We start from the raw sequence: 15,995 nt of genomic DNA, 5'->3' as shown, positions 1-15,995 counted from the left end.
TAATGCCTGCCATATTTGAAAATAATAAAATTGCCAGAATATCAGCTTTATGCGATGGTGTTGATTCTTTCTCATAGGTACGCACAGACTTTTTCTGCAAGGGGAGCATTTGGGGGAGATGGGCTGACCACGCTGGCAAATCGAAACAATTCTCATATCGAAAACCCGAAAAAGAGATGAGAGGGAGTCAAAAACAAGAAACCTCCCCCCTCTCAGTCCACATATGATTATTTTTTCCACTGAAAACTCAGAACAAAATCAAATAAATGGTGGTCTGATTTTCAATTTGCACATTTTTTTAAAACGCAAACCTCTAATGTGCATTGAATTTCGCATCCAATTCATTCACATCCGTTTTCAATTTTCAATTGATTTCTCTAATATTTCATTTTCCGGCTTCCATATATTTCCATCAAACTGATTTTTGATAGGAATTGTGGGTTTTTGCTGTGCAAATATTTTGATCTCTCAACTGTAAAATAGACTTTTTTCAGTAATCGAAAACTACAACGAACAAATACAAAATAGCATTTATGATCCGCTTGAAAGCTCATATTTAGTTAAAAAATCGTGCATTTCTCTTTGAAATGTTTAAATTGATTATTTTATTTTCGCAAAAACTATCCGCAAATAATGTAAGCATTTTTTATTTGCTCCGTTTTTCATTTCATACTTTGTAGCATAGCTAAAACAGCACCTGCTTTTCGTATGATCTAAAAAAGATATGTAAACAGTTAGCATGAATATTGAAGCGAAAAAAGGTGTCTTACTTCAGTGAATGTTTCCAACGAGCAGTTGATGCTTTTAAACGAAGCAAAGTAGTATGGTTTTTGTGAGTGTCCAATCATAAACCAGACCATATACTTTGAATTTGAATCGAATTGATACCAATTGAGTTGATAAACACTGTTGGACACATCATAAGCATCTATGATGATTTCGCCGCCAAGACAGAACATGAACAATACCAAAATATCACATGAGCATGCGGCAAAAAGTTGAAAAAGCATCTGATTTCCATTCAATGCGCTCTGAAATTAAAATGTATTGTAACAAAGTTGCAATATTTACATACATGCGGAAAAAAGGGAATACAAAAACGAGTACCTGCTGTAGTTGAAACAACCCCGTACACAATGTTGCCGCACCAAATGAAAAAATGTAGTACTTTATTCGAATCAGAAAAAAGTCCAGCTCTCGTAACAAGCTAAAATGCAAATATGTACGAAACATCCATTAGCCTGCCGAGCAAAACAAGAGGATGGGTACAAACACTTACTCAAGAACACTTAAATGAGCCTTCACTATGCCAATGAGCTGCTGTTGAATTTCACAGTTGCCATTTGGTTGTAGGCGAATGTCAGATTTTCTGCGTTTTGAGAAATTAAGTTTAATTTTTTTTTCACTTGTGTTACATGTGCATGGCTTAATTGAAAAAGTGCAAAGTCTATTCATCACTCACGGATGATTTTGATTGATGGTTTTCAATTTAAAGCGAATTTCATCGAGGGCAGCTTTAATATACAACGAAACCGAAATGAAAAAAACGTACAGTCCGCTCGTTAGCGAAACAAAGTAAGCAGCCAAATAGCAAAGACCATAGCCAACCAAGTATCCCGGCCATTGCTCAACATCAATCGGCAATCTCAAGTGAGAAATTATGTTTTTTAACAAAATTAAAAGCGAAGAAGAAAAATACAATGAAAAATGTTTACTGTAATGCTGCTGGTAATATTCTCATATCGTCTGTGTAATTTCCAGTAACCCAAAGGATAATTAATATACACAACGGCAAACTAACAACGCCAAACACCGAACAAAATACAAATATCCGAAAAGAGTAAACAATTTTGTATGCCAACACTTCGTTTTGCATGTAAAATGGCTTGAATTTTTCCACCGAATTATCAACAATTTGTTGGATGCGATAAATTATCGATAATGCCGAAGTGCGCTTTATCCAAAACTCCGAATATGTTGTGAGTCCCATGCCAGTGATGCAAATTAAGTAAAATGCACTCGTCGCTTCGGCTACATCGGTAATATTCAACACAAAGTATGTAAGCAACGGAATTAAAAAGATTACCGGCGTTATTAGACACACGTATTGACTAAGAATCATTTGCATGTAGTATGGTTGGCCTTTTGAACTGATTATACCCAACATTTCTAACGTTTTTCTATCCAAATGTAATGCTATCATTGTTGAAGAGATTCGTTTACAATCAATACTACACGGCGGCTGTCAAAATTATACTAAATGTATTTTACGCAGTTGACTTGTATTTATATTGGACAGTCTTTTGTTGTTGACATAGGCCGAGTGGGAGTTACAATTGAACGAAGAAAATGAACATTTAATTACAGTTTTCGAAGCAGCAACCGTTTTATTAAACAAATTTTGATGTAATTTTATGTTTTGTGTAAACTACCATTTTCAAACCTATTTTTAAGAGTAAAAAGTAGAATGGAAGACACATAATATCTATCTGAGGTGTCTTAGGTTCAAATTATTCTGCTGTCTTCATTTTATCTACTCGATGAAGCAATATAAACAAACAATACTAATTTATTTAACAATTTATTGCTAGATATACCTGCTTTTAGATTAGCTTGAATTTAAAAACAGTTTTTTCGAACTATTTGGAATCAACTCAATTATACTCATTTAACAAATAAGTTCGGCTTAAACCCAAAATTATATGGTAAAGGCTTATATTCGAAAGGCTTATTATGTAGGCGAGGCTTTTCTTAAAACAACCAATTTTCCGCAGAGAATTTCCTAGATTTTATTTACATTCGTGAGTAATTTTATGAAAATCGATCTAATTTTCTATTTGAATTCTTGCGGAGAACGAAGAGTATATTGATGCATAGAGAGAGTAGAAAGCACAATAATTGAATCTTACGAGCTTTCTTGATCGATAAAGCAATCGAAAGCTGATTAAATGTTACAAAGAGCTCATGATCTCCGTCAATTATTTTATGATAATATGAGCGCAATAAAGTGGTGCCTTTTCAATTTATAGCTTACATTGAATAATAATTAATTTTGATTATCGTTTGAATTTTTGTTGCCAAATATTCGATGTTCTGACACTTGAAACCTTTTAATTTCTGCTCCACGTTCACTTCGATATACGAAACTTTTCTCGTTGCGAATCTTCTTCATGCTAATAAATGAAAGAGATGCGATGTTGTTGTCATGCGTTCGGCTTATTATAAAACTCCTTGCAATTTAACCAGTTTTCAGCGTGCACGAAAAGCAAATTGAATTTTTCACGAAAAATCTCCGCCTCAGAGAATACACACTGTGCAATGTTCATTTTCCGCGTAAAACAACGTTCATCAGAATAAATTGTATTTTGCGTAGATTACATAGCTCGCGGTGTTTATACGCAAGTAAATCAACTTTTCTATCTTTTATATTTCATTTTCTGTCTTCGTTTTTTTCCTTCTCTACGTTTATATCTTAATCCAGTTTATTTGAGTTATATTTTTGTTGGTATATGTTCATGCAGTGTACTTATCAAATGGAAAAGTTTTTCGCGTCGAGCGTGAAATGTTCGTTGTTTTACAATGCAAAAACGACTGCAAGATAAACATACATAGATGAGATAGAAAATGATAAATTTCCGTACCACGTGCACGTACCAATTTTCTTTTCTTAAATATTTTCTGTTAGTTACCTTTTAAGGGCGCTGCAAAACATATGCTACACACCTCTCTCACGTCGATGAAATAATGCCATAAATGCAAAACACCATATTCGAAAAGATATGTGTTCGGTGTGTGCGTAAATAAGCGATTGAAAATACTGTGTGTAGCTATAAAAAAAGTGGCGGTTTTTCGCTGCTGTTCCGTGCACCGCACCGGTGAAACTTGTAAATAAGCTGCAGACAAAATAAAAATAAATCGTTGGTTCCCATTTATTAAACCGTAAAGAAGAATGCTAATAAGAAACGGTTCTCAAACTTCTTCGCCCACCGCATTAAATCCCAAACTGCTATATGGGGAAAACAAAACTCTTTCGAGTTAATACATGATAGAATCATTGACAAAATATATCGGTGACAAAGGATTTTATCAGTGTTTTTCCATCAAAAAACACCGACGGTAATTTAACAAGCACAAAGCTACTTTTGAAATGTTTTATCTTATTTTCGTACACATTTTGGGGGGAAATGTACACCGTGTCGTCACACAAGAGTGTAATAAATTCAATAATACTCGCGTCGTTCGTTTGCCTTTTTTGTCTCAGCAAAGAAAACGATGCTTTTTTTGTAAATTGTTCCGTTCAAAATATGTCAATTTAACAAAAGTTTAAAATTGAAATGAGAAACTGTTGAGAACGCCTATAACGATTTCTTACTTTTGTTTGCTTTAATGCAAAAGTCAAATAAATACAGCAAATTATTCATGTCGCATATGAAATGAAAAAAGTTATACAATGTTGACAACAGTTGAGTTGCATTCAAATGAATGAAAATAATTGCTGTGACTGAATTGAAACGGAATAATTCATTCTTCTGCTGTAAAATGCGTCGATCAATTTGCATTTCAGTGGCAAAATTTAATGATGGATCGCTTATAGATGTCAATGTGACATAAAATTAAACGTTTGATTATTGCTATTTCATGATTGTCAGAATAAACTACTTGACCCAATCAATTGCATTGAATCTATCATTTTTCGAAATAATAACAGTCGACAATCGACTCATACAAAATAATTTGAATTCTTACATAACATTGCAACGCTCTGCAAAGCCAAACGAATGTGTCTAATTTCATTGCGAACAATCCCAGTATTCTGTGCCAACTGTCAGTCCCAATTAAGAGGAAAAAAAACGTTAAAAATGATTTCACGTTTGGCGTGCCGAGACAACGGCGGAATCGAAAAATCAACAGAAAAGACCTTGGTTGATTTCGTTTGCATTCAGAAAATGAGAGTGACGTCGCTAACAAATTTAACAACGAAACCGATACATATCATAAGCGAGTGAGCGCGCGCGGGCGCCTTGCCAAACAAAAGTGAAACCAAACTGCTAGAAAATCCGCATTGAATTATCTACGCTACAAAGCTTACGGTTGACTGCTGACCCGTTGCTCATTTTGATCATTTGCGTGGCTGACGCTCTCGCTCACATATCTGTGTACATCTCTCTCTCTCTCTCTCCTTCTCTCTCTATGTCTCTCTCTCGCTCTATGTGTCTCTCTCTCCCTGTGTGTATAAGTATCTGCCACAATTGATAGAGAGTGTGCTAATGGAGACGCGATAATCATGTTTGAGACTATTTTCATCGTTGCGATTGGTGACGCGAGCGTTGCGTCTGTAACATCCATTCTTGTTCTCTCTTTCTCACTTGACATCATTTGATGTGGCCGATCATCATCAGTTTCTATCTATTACAACAAAAATGTTCATTCGTTCGGCATTTTCCTGTACATGTTTCAGTCTTCCTTTTTGTTTATGTTTTGGCTAGGTTCGTTCGAGCCTAAAACACATTCGATTTCATGCGATCCAACGACAGTTGGTCGTGTGCCGCTATTGCATTCGGAACAAAATATTCTCACTCGTACATGCTGCCGTTTCATTTCTCGTATAAACAATTCAACTGTGAAATCGGTTTGCATATTGTTTTATATTGTGAACAAAGAAGAATAACAATAGAAAAATAGTGTGATCATTGCTTTCGGGCAACGATCGAAAGATCTTCGACCGAATCGAAAACGTATTTGTTTTACATTGTGAAAACGCGATCAAATTGTACATTGAAATCAATGCCGATTAATGTGTAGTGTTTGTTTTTAGTTTGTGTCTGAGAATGTGATTTAATTTAATCTGTCTCAATGTATTTATAGTAATATAAAATTGTTTTTGTTTAATTCAAATCGAATGAAAAAGAAACGGGAAGATTTTTTTTGCTTCCATTTGGAATGAATCAACTTCTGAATGAAAAAAAAAAAACATTTTTCAATGAAAAGTCGATGAACTCATCGCAAAATGTTTTATTATCAATAAAATTGCGATATTTATTATTATTGGTAACGAAACGAGCCGATCAGGTCGATATGAAAAATTATTTTCCCCATCGATCGTTAATGGTTTATTGTATTCGGGTAAAAAAATGCGTAAAGTCATTACTTTTTCCAAGATAAATGTCATCGTGTTTTAATTTACATTTCACTTGGCACCTCATCAGATCGTTTCGCATTATTGCTGTCGTTCTCCCTTTTTTTCCCATCGCATCGCCGATATGTGTGATTTATTCTTCGCAGAAAATGAGTGTGTATACGTGGATATGTGTATTTAATGAAAGTAATGGCACAAGACTTGTTAAAAAAGAATGAAATTATTACACGGTTCGTACCGAGAAGAGTGAAAAGAAAAATGTAAACATCAATGCAATGATTCGTAGCGCAGTATTATCATTGAATCGAGTCCCGTTACATCTGCAGTCATCATAACGAACGCGTTTGACAATAATGAGACATTTTAAATGGAAAAGTTATTGCGCGAAATCACGGTGAATTGTGTTTTACGTCATAATGTCATAGTCATCAACACCGACTTGCAGTTTCTTATTTCGACATCTTGTCATATTATTATCATATTCAAAGCACTCTCTCTCTCTTTCTCTCTTCTATTCGTTTGTGCAAACTTCACGCCAGGCAGTTTCGTTCCTTCCGTTTTGCGGTTCGAATCATTTTTTTTTGTTCGGCTCTCACTGTTCCATGTCATTTTTCTTCCCTCATTTAAATGTAATTTTTCATGTTATTTTCTTAAAAGATGAAAAATTCATTCCGGCACAAGAAAACATGAATGCAGAACAGAAAAAAACGTCTGAACGGAATACCAACACGAATATTCGACACCCATCCGTTGAAATGAGCAAAAATGGCATGAAATAATGCAGGAAAAACATAAACATTAAAACACAAGCATAACGTGGTAAAAATAAACATCAGCGGCAGCAATGCACTGCAAAGCGAACGAGTCACACAATTGCACGGGCTCTCCGCTCTCCTTATTATTTAAAACAGTGATGCGCGGATTTTTTTCTCTCGTTTCTCATTGAAGAACATCAAAACCTTTTCAATCAGCTCCATGTGCAACGGCTTATTTCCTCTCGTAACGTAGCATAAATGTATATGTACTGAGTTTTTTTTTCATTTAAAATGAGAAACAGACAAATGAAAACAATCACACACAAAGATGTACGGTGTGGAGTTTTTAAGATTCAACTCGATATATGTGTGTTCAAGTCAGTCGAGATGAAATTTGTTTGATTTAACAAAGTCAGAGCCTAAACTTGTAATTTAACCGTGTTCAAAAATATGATATTATTTTACAAAATTTATTAAACACGAGAAGGGGGAGAATTCCATATTTTAGAATAATAACTGGCTGATTTCGTCTAAAAATACAATTTTTTCCCTTTCCGGAGGCTATTTTAATAACGAAAATATCGAACGATGTGTACTTTTCAGGTAATTTAATTTCGAGCCGTCGTCGCTGTTATGATTTTTTTTCGCTCCCTAACTTTACCAACTGAGTATGTCGCAAAATAGGATGATTCCATTTCAGTGTTGAATGAAACTGTTTTTGCACATTTACGCTAGGAAAACACTTTTACTCTACGGGTTCAGAGCAAATAAAATAATTTTGAGAAATAAATAGATCAATGTTTCGTGAATGAACGAATCTTCATATTTTTTCGGTGGCAATTTTGTGCACGTTTTCCATGCATGACGCGTAGAAGTGTGACAAATATGCATAATGATAACCGGTATACGCACTAAAATTGCCAATGCATAACCGTCGGCACAACGAAACGGAACATTTGCACTGTGTGCTCTTATTTTGAATGCAAAACGGCAACAAAATACACATGATGACATTTTGTTTGTAAATTTAACGTTGAAATTGTATGAAAAACGAGTCATATCGTGCCTCACATCATAAAAAATCATTAATATTTCTTCCTCTGTGATGAATGATGATCACCGCGTTGTATTATATTCTCTTCTTTTTATATGCCGTCTTCATCCTTACGCACATTTCATTACATTGGTGCACAGTGCACACATACTACATACACACATAATTTCAGTCGTTTTTTTTTCGAGTCAACATGTGCTTCACATTCGCCACTTGAACACTGAACTGATTTGTGTTGGCATTTTTTTTCTCTTTCTCGAATGAATTATGGCTTTACATAATCGCGGCGAAATACAGTATATCCATGTTTTCTTGCATTTTCGTTATAAGCTGGTGTAAACTTTAGTTCAATGAACCTGCAATATAATGAGCATGTCACTACATCCCGTACAAATATAATCGATACACATATAAAATGTTTTATCAAAATGAATTTCCGTAGTCAGACTTTAGGTGCTACCATTGATTCGACCATATCGAAAACCAAAAAAACTTGTGCAAATTTTCCGCTTCTAAACACATCAAAGTCTGATAAAAATCGGTTTGAACGAGATCTGTCGCCCGGCTCTTTAAAAGTAATTAATGGATTGAATCGAGCGCTCCATTTCTCGCAACGCACATAAAATCAGAAGCATAAAACGTATTCATAAAGCAGGGCACAAAAGACAAAAAAAAATACATAATCAATTAAAGCGACAAAAATAGATTTCGAGCGCGCAAATCCGATTTCGAACACTTGCATACCGAGCCAACATTTTTCCGTTTGGCATTTATATAGATAAAGATAGAGAAATGTGGTAGTGTTTCGGAAAAATGCGCGCACGATCCCGAAAAAATAAAACTATTTCTTGGTGTTTCCTCTGTTTTGGGCGAGCCAACAATAAATTTTGATGAACGTTGTTCGGTGTTGTCAGCGTTGTAATGATGCTAATTCATATGCCGTCTGTCGCTTGGGCTGCGTACTCAAAAGACCATAAATTTCCACAAACAGCATCACATTTCTGTAGCTATTTTTAAAAGATATGCTATTCTCTTTATTTTCAAGAAAAGAAAGCACAATGACAGTGAAACTAATGAAAACCGATTCCCCCGTCGTGATTTCGCAATAGTCGATATGGCATTTGAAACATTGAAAAGAATCATTTTCGTGATGTAATTTTTGATGATTTATTTACTTCAACATTTTGCGGTATTTCGTTTCCTTTGTTTGTCTTTCGCGCGCGACATTCACAACACAGAAAGAAATGTGGAAAGAAAAAGACGCAAACGTGTCAAACGACCTCATGATAAAGATAAAAACTGAATCGAAATAATTATTTTGTTTGAAGCATTTGCATCGCAATTTCACCGTCAAAACAAAATAAATCGTCAACGTCATGAATAATACTCAACTGATAGAATTTTGCGTTTTAAATGTAAGCGCGCATATCAAGGCGCATATAGCAAAAGCGATGAAACGAATGGAACAACCAAGAAAATCAACAAAAAAAAACACAATTTCAATTCAAGAAGTGTTGTTTGCACTGTCTACACATCAGAATGATGAATGTAACCGCAGCACGCAAAAGTCACATTTCAACCATACATTCCCATTAAATTGCGGTGTCGCTTTTCTTCGAAATTTGTCGTTTTTGATTTGATTCAGTCTCGTTCCACAATTTCTCTTGCTTGACGCAGCTAGTGAAAGCAAAAAAAGGAACTTTTGAGGACTTGATAAATAAAGCACTTGAGCTAATGCTTTTCACTCTTATGAAACAAAACATGAAACAAGAAAGAAAGAAAAAACAAATCTGTAACGTGCTGACAATGTGGATATTATTTGTGGTGCACTAAAGTCATCATTTCAAAAGAACATAAAGGCAGAAAAAAAGAGAACAAACAGCAATGAAACACAACCTAAAATTGGCTACAGCCAGTTCTTATAAATGAATGCGCGGTCGATATACGATTTCATAGCTTGAGAGAAAAAAAAAATTTATCCAACATTTTCCTTTATGCCTTTCCGAAGAAAATTCGGTGAAAATGCAATTAGCATGAATAGAGGAAGTAAATACTGTCTTTGATGTCGATTCGGTCTGATGAACATCTGCGTGCTCATACCTGATTTCAAATACGTCTTTGTGTTACTTTAAATTCAAGTGGCGATTTTAAACGATTCAACTGCAATGAAATAATTCAATACAATAACAACAACGCGTAAAAAAACGTGACGCAAACACGGTACCAGCATCACACAAACACACAAACTTACAGTGAAGTTCATCAACATCAAACGGTGAATATTCATTTTTTGAACGAAACGAGAGAAGAGAAAAAAAGAACATCAAACGGATTAAATGGAGTAGCATTTTGGTTGAGTTTTATGTGTAGCATCATCAAATGAGGTGCAAAAAGTGATTTGCAAACAATTTTTTGGCGAATGACATAATTTTCGTGTGATTTGTTCAAGTGAATTATCGATTCAAGTGTGACATCGAATCATGCTGGGCAAATGCGTCAGCGGACAAGGATCGAACGATGACATTTCGTTCGGATATGAAAACTTGGCACAGGTTCGAATTATTGATACTTATGTAGTTTAAGCATCGTGTAGCTCTAAATAAACTGATTGACAAGTGGATTGCAAATATGAATATTACACGGGAAAATCGAAACAATTCGATGGCAAAAGCAATAATTTTTGAATTAGTAAATAAATTGCCATTTGCGATGAGACAGGGGGCATTGTATGGTGTTATTTTCCCATTTCAAACGGAGAAAACGTACATTTCAGTCGGAAATGCTATTATTATTTTAATAGGACTGTTGTGTATGTTTGCATGAATGTAGAGCCGAGTTAAAATGTGAAAATATCATAAAAACATCGATTATGAAATAATAAAATGCTCAACAGATACGGATACGAGTACAAAAATGAGCAAATTGTTTGTGCATCAGATAAGCATGCCCTATTTGTAGCAAAATTCCATTTCAGCGATATGGAAATTAAACTTGATGAATAATTTGCCTTGTTAGCTCTCTAATGCAACGTGGAAAATTGGAATGTGAAATGACAAGAAAGGTTCGTCGATGTTTGCTGTTTGAACTGTACAACATTTATAAATGGAAGAATTTAGCTCATGAATAACGTTTTAAAATGGTGAAATAATCGACTCTAATCTAATTCGTTTCACTTTTAACACAAAGTGACATGAGATAAATCAATATCGAAGAGTAGAAATGTTCATTCGATAAGATTGAGGGCAATCAATGGCGTTTACATGGAGGAAAATTAAATGGAAATGCAAAAGGATCTAGAATGGATTTCAAAGCAAATGTTTTCTTCAGCAACAACATACAAATCAAGCTCTTTCATCTTTATGCGACACGATTTTTTCAACTGTCTATTTTGTGACGAAAAATAAGTAAAAAAACGAAAAAAACATGCAATCGAATCAATGCTGACAGTTTATTTTAAGACTCAAAAGCAAAAATGACAAAAAAAAAAAACAAAAAAATTGAAATTATTGAAAAAGTATAGATTCAATGGGTGGTATCTGAACGGCAATCGCCTCACGCTGTTGGTCGGGTGTTAGCCATGAAACCAAAGCTGGTCTACGTCCAAAGTACTTTGCGATTTCTTGATTGATAATTCTGTACACTTTATCGTAATTCAGTTCCCTATCTGCAACATTCGTTTAAAGCGTTTTATCATTTTTAAATTGGATTTTCTATTATGAATGTGAGAAACTCACCTACGTATGCTGTCTTGATAAATTCCAAAAAAACTCTCTTCAAGCCTTCTGGTTGGATATTTTTGTATAGATTCTGCCCAAAATTACAAAAATGATATTAATTAAATGCCAATGATAAGTAAAAATCGAACCAAACACCGATGTACATAACAATGTAGTACTAACAATGGGATTTCTTGAGGAAGCCCAATTAATTCGAATACCAAACAATGGAGAGATATCGGAAAGAAATTTCCTCCAATCTCGTTGTGCGTCAAGAACGAATTCTTCGGGGTCGTCTTTTTTATTGGTGGAACCCTCATAATCTAAATTTTAAAAGAAATTTGTTAAACACAAAAATCGTTGAATTTTTTGAAGAAAAAAAAACGACCAAAACCATAGCTAATTTGATTTTTCTTCCATTGTATTATAAAAGATTCTTATTTAAAAAGAAGAATTATTCGCTCACCAATGACAAATCCTTGGTTATTACGAAACATTATATTGTCCGTATGAAGGTCTCCGTGACAAATGCCACGACTGTGTATATATTTTGATATTCTCACCTGTTTTAAGAAAATTAAAATTCGATAACGTGTCTTTCAAATATATTTTTTTTGATAAATAGAAAACTCACCAACTCTCGAAATAAAATCAAAAAATCACCTACAGTCAGTCGAGCTCTCACTCTTCTTTTTGCAAATTCCGAATCAAGTAATGAAATGCCCAAGAGTGTAGAACCATTCCATTTACCGTAGTAATGAAGTTTTGGAACTCCATATGCCTCTATGTTTCTGGATCTGTTGCCATAAGCACCCAGAGTACGGTAGCTCGCAAATTCGGCATCAGCAACTACTTCGTCAGCATCTGGAATGAATTTCATCGCTACGGTTGCATTGGTTTTAATCAATACACCTGTTCGATTGGATTCAAATTTACGTGAGACGCCTTGTCTTGTTATTTAACGGTTTAACTAACCTTTGTACACAACGCCAGACATTCCACTGCCAAGAAATCCATTTACTGATGGTTGGAATACGCTACTGATATTGCCGCCACTTGTGGCAATTCTATCCAAAAGCTCGATGGTTTCCTTGCGGAATTCGCCATGGATCTAGAGAAATACTCAAATTTCTTGATTAATCAACGAGAATTCATAATGGGCCAAGATAAGGACTTACTATTGATGGTAGAAGAGCTAAGCAAAAGCAGAATATACTTTTGAATTTCATTTCACGAGGTTAAAAAATCAACCGAACAATTCAGAGTTTGAAATAAGTTTGAATTCTACATTTTATTTCTAGCCCCATTTATACTCCTTCAAATTATGAATTTTGCTATAGAGTACAAGTATTCACTTGTTTCAAAGATGGAGAAAAAACATGAACTCAGAAATTCAAAACTAACACTGAAAATATCTGAACGTCATTCGATTATTGCCAACACGTAAAAAAAATTGACACGAGTTGAATTTTTTGAAAAGTATTTTGCTTAATATTGCGTTATCAAACAAAAGAATTCTGAAAAATATACAAATGGAATTTTACCAGATAAAACAGATCTTTCTGTTATAGACTTTTAAAAAAAAATTAATTCGTGACTACTGTTTTTCCACGTGTTGTTTTATCTTCTCATATTATAAGTGAAAATTATTGATACGATGCGTAAATGTAAAAGAAATCCAAATACTCTCGTAAGTAGGGAAACAACCAAAGCCATTGAGTGGGTTCGTGGAAAATATATTTACAATACGATTTTCTCTCTGTGGCTCTCTGTCTGTTCCATTGAAAAAATTCCAAAAATATTTGATAAAAACCTTTCACTTTAGTATGAATAATTATAATTATTTTGAATTTTATTAATTCATACAAACAGTGATATCGAAATTAAACTTGATGAATAATTTGCGTTGTTAGTTCTCTAATGCGACATGGAAAATTGGAATGTGAGTTGAGAAGTTTCATCGATGTTTGCTGTCTGAACCGTACAACATTCATAAATGGAAGAATTTAGCTCATGAATAACGTTTTAAAATGAACTGGTGAAATAATCGACTCTAATCTAATTCGTTTCACTTTTAACACAAAGTGACATGAGATAAATCAATATCGAAGAGTAGAAATGTTCATTCGATAAGATTGAGGGCAATCAATGGCGTTTACATGGAGGAAAATTAAATGGAAATGCAAAAGGATCTAGAATGGATTTCAAAGCAAATGTTTTCTTCTCACACTCTGTGTGCGATGCATATACTACTGCAAAAAACAGTAAAATCTGTCAGTGATATTAGCAACAACATACAAATCAAGCTCTTTCATCTTCATGCGACACGATTTTCACAATTTTTTTGAGCTGTCTATCGTCTGTTCCCCGTCAATTTGCAAACGAAAAGAAAATCCTATTTTTTCTAATATGAACGCCCTCCCGCATCATTCAATGTGTATGGTATCACGGTAGCTAATTTTTTCTTTTTTCTCGTTCGAATCGTTGTTTTCTTCCGATTTAACGTTTATTCTTCTATTTTTTTCATTGATTCATTCATTCTGTTTGCGACGGCAATGCAGAAAATGTCGTATTGAGGCAAAATGCGACATGGCGAATGAAAATCTCTCCGACATTAGACGCAACAACATCAATATCAACACGTACACAAAACATCAGCACACATGAATAATCCATAATTCCATAATGTACTTAAATTGGCATTGAATCGCTCTCTTCGCCCCCCACTTTGAATGTATACGTTTTGCGAATGAGCACGATTCGCATTCGACTTCGAGTGACAATAACAACGATGACGAAAAGAACTATGCACAGGGAAGAGAGATCGATATCGAGCGGCCGCATTAAAAATGAACCTAATATATGGTACGAACGAAGCACAAACGATAGACTCAAGTTTGAATTGCCTTGTCTTTTTCTGCAGGCTTTTTTTTTCATCTCAGAAAGCACAGAAATCGTGCCATTTCGCTCTGTTTGACATTGATTACCATGAGCTCGGCTCTGGCATACAAATGAAAAATCAACTGCAAAGCTGCTTCTTCAATGGAGACACTTTTTCTATTTGTCGTCATACAAACACTCCCACACCATGTCATGAATATTTTAAGCTCATGGATTGTGTGCGTCGTCAATACGAGCCACGCATTATTATCGCTGCAACATTTTTAATGTTGCTGGAATGACGAAAAATGAGCTTAGAACCGTATTTTATTAGTTTATATCAACATTATCGCTTTATTATCATAAATATTCACGAATTAGGTGCATTTCCCACTTTAAAGCCACCGCATCAAAAAAAAACGAGCAAAAATACTTTGGCCGATGAAAATGACAGTGAATCAAGCCATTTTGAGTCAATTTCAATAAAGAAAAACCCAACATTTCGGGTCAACGAAATCATGCGAATTGAAGTAAGGGAGAGAAGGGGAAATAGAGTGGATATGAATGCGTAAATTTTTGATGTGTCTCGTTCAAATACCATCCTTTGAAATAATAATAATAAAATACGGTATGCGGAATGTCAGTGTTATTGACCCCCAATTTGAAAATAATAACACAAACATTTTTTATTTTGGCATAATGCACGGTAAAGCTCCTTTTAATATATAAAATATCCATCGCCAACATTCCACGGAAGGTAACGTTGGAGCATTTTCCTTTTTTACTGAAAAAAACGGTAATTTTTGGTTGATATAACAACCGTACTGATCTTAGATGATTGGCAAAGATGCGCATTTTCACCGCACAACACAGCACACAGGCTTTGTTTCTATCGCAAGAGAAAATCCATTTCACAATTTATGATGATAGCATTCCATTTGAGCAGCGCAGAGATTTTGTTTATTTTGTAAATATTGTCTTTATTCTCAGTAAACACACGCACAGTCGTTTCGAGCGTAGACAAAGAACAACAATACTAATAAAAATGATGACAAAAAGACGAGAGCCCGGAGAGAAAATTGAAACCATCAAAATAATGCCCAAATAATAACTGACATGGGCAATTAGAATGGACAATCAGTTTGTTTTCTACTTTTAAATTGTCTTTTTTTGTCGAAATTCGTTTTTAATAAAGATGTAAATGAATCAAGTGCCATTATGAGATACTTCAACATGTCGAAATCCAGCATTCCATTACACGTGTTTATATAAACACTTCGGCAACAAGCGAAGCATTGAAACTAAATGTTCTGTTTCGGAATACATGTCGTTATGAAAAAATGAAAAAAGGGAGAGGGACACGTACAGAAAAAACATCGTGTCACTTGAGTTTTTTTAAATTTATTTTATATAGGCATTTCTTATAGAAAAACCATTTAAATTCTGGGCCAGCA

General features: G+C 34.5%; 3 protein-coding genes across 7 annotated transcripts in view; 1 reads left to right on the top strand and 2 right to left on the bottom strand.

The window, feature by feature from the left end:
• The window catches only part of LOC116337173 (protein sickie), a 246,185-nt gene that overhangs the window by 100,856 nt on the left and 129,334 nt on the right, over nt 1–15,995 (top strand). The window contains exon 1 of one of the 5 annotated variants that reach the window (XM_031761550.1): nt 6,091–6,123. The exons of 3 other annotated variants lie outside the window; for them this stretch is intronic. In XM_031761550.1, the coding sequence (XP_031617410.1) occupies nt 6,106–6,123 (18 nt within the window). In that variant the 5' untranslated portion in view covers nt 6,091–6,105. Of the gene's footprint in view, nt 1–6,090; nt 6,124–10,404; nt 10,498–15,995 lie in introns of those variants that run through there. One more of the 5 variants, XM_031761548.1, reaches the window with a different exon arrangement.
• LOC116337178 (odorant receptor 13a-like) lies at nt 577–2,145 on the bottom strand. Its single transcript, XM_031761561.1, has 6 exons — nt 1,716–2,145; nt 1,463–1,645; nt 1,280–1,369; nt 1,108–1,207; nt 771–1,031; nt 577–713 (listed from the first exon to the last, which is right to left on the bottom strand). Exons 1-6 carry the CDS (start codon nt 2,126–2,128, stop codon nt 663–665), a joined length of 1,098 nt encoding a protein of 365 aa, XP_031617421.1. The 5' UTR covers nt 2,129–2,145; the 3' UTR covers nt 577–662.
• Nucleotides 11,370–12,975, bottom strand: LOC116337179. The gene is made up of 7 exons (XM_031761562.1): nt 12,840–12,975; nt 12,637–12,772; nt 12,296–12,573; nt 12,128–12,224; nt 11,845–11,984; nt 11,680–11,752; nt 11,370–11,609 (listed from the first exon to the last, which is right to left on the bottom strand). The coding sequence occupies exons 1-7, from the start codon at nt 12,888–12,890 to the stop codon at nt 11,449–11,451; spliced, it is 936 nt and encodes a 311-aa protein (XP_031617422.1). The 5' UTR covers nt 12,891–12,975; the 3' UTR covers nt 11,370–11,448.

The sequence above is a fragment of the Contarinia nasturtii genome, unplaced genomic scaffold, assembly GCF_009176525.2.
Source record: "Contarinia nasturtii isolate CC-2019 unplaced genomic scaffold, AAFC_CNas_1.1 Cnas_scaffold_220, whole genome shotgun sequence".
Lineage (NCBI taxonomy): Eukaryota > Metazoa > Arthropoda > Insecta > Diptera > Cecidomyiidae > Contarinia > Contarinia nasturtii.
Note: the sequence above shows the minus strand (reverse complement) of the source record. Positions and strands in the feature narration are given on the sequence as shown.

Coding starts and splice junctions, on each gene's coding strand:
- LOC116337178 (XM_031761561.1), bottom strand. CDS start 2,128: ATGCAAATGATTCTTAGTCAATACGTGTGTCTAATAACGCCGGTAATC. Junction 1,646..1,715: donor ATATTACCAGCAGCATTACA/GTAAACATTTTT, acceptor TTCTCACTTGAG/ATTGCCGATTGATGTTGAGC. Junction 1,370..1,462: donor ACCATCAATCAAAATCATCC/GTGAGTGATGAA, acceptor CTCAAAACGCAG/AAAATCTGACATTCGCCTAC.
- LOC116337179 (XM_031761562.1), bottom strand. CDS start 12,890: ATGAAATTCAAAAGTATATTCTGCTTTTGCTTAGCTCTTCTACCATCA. Junction 12,225..12,295: donor TGATTTTATTTCGAGAGTTG/GTGAGTTTTCTA, acceptor TTCTTAAAACAG/GTGAGAATATCAAAATATAT. Junction 11,753..11,844: donor CTTCCTCAAGAAATCCCATT/GTTAGTACTACA, acceptor AATTTTGGGCAG/AATCTATACAAAAATATCCA.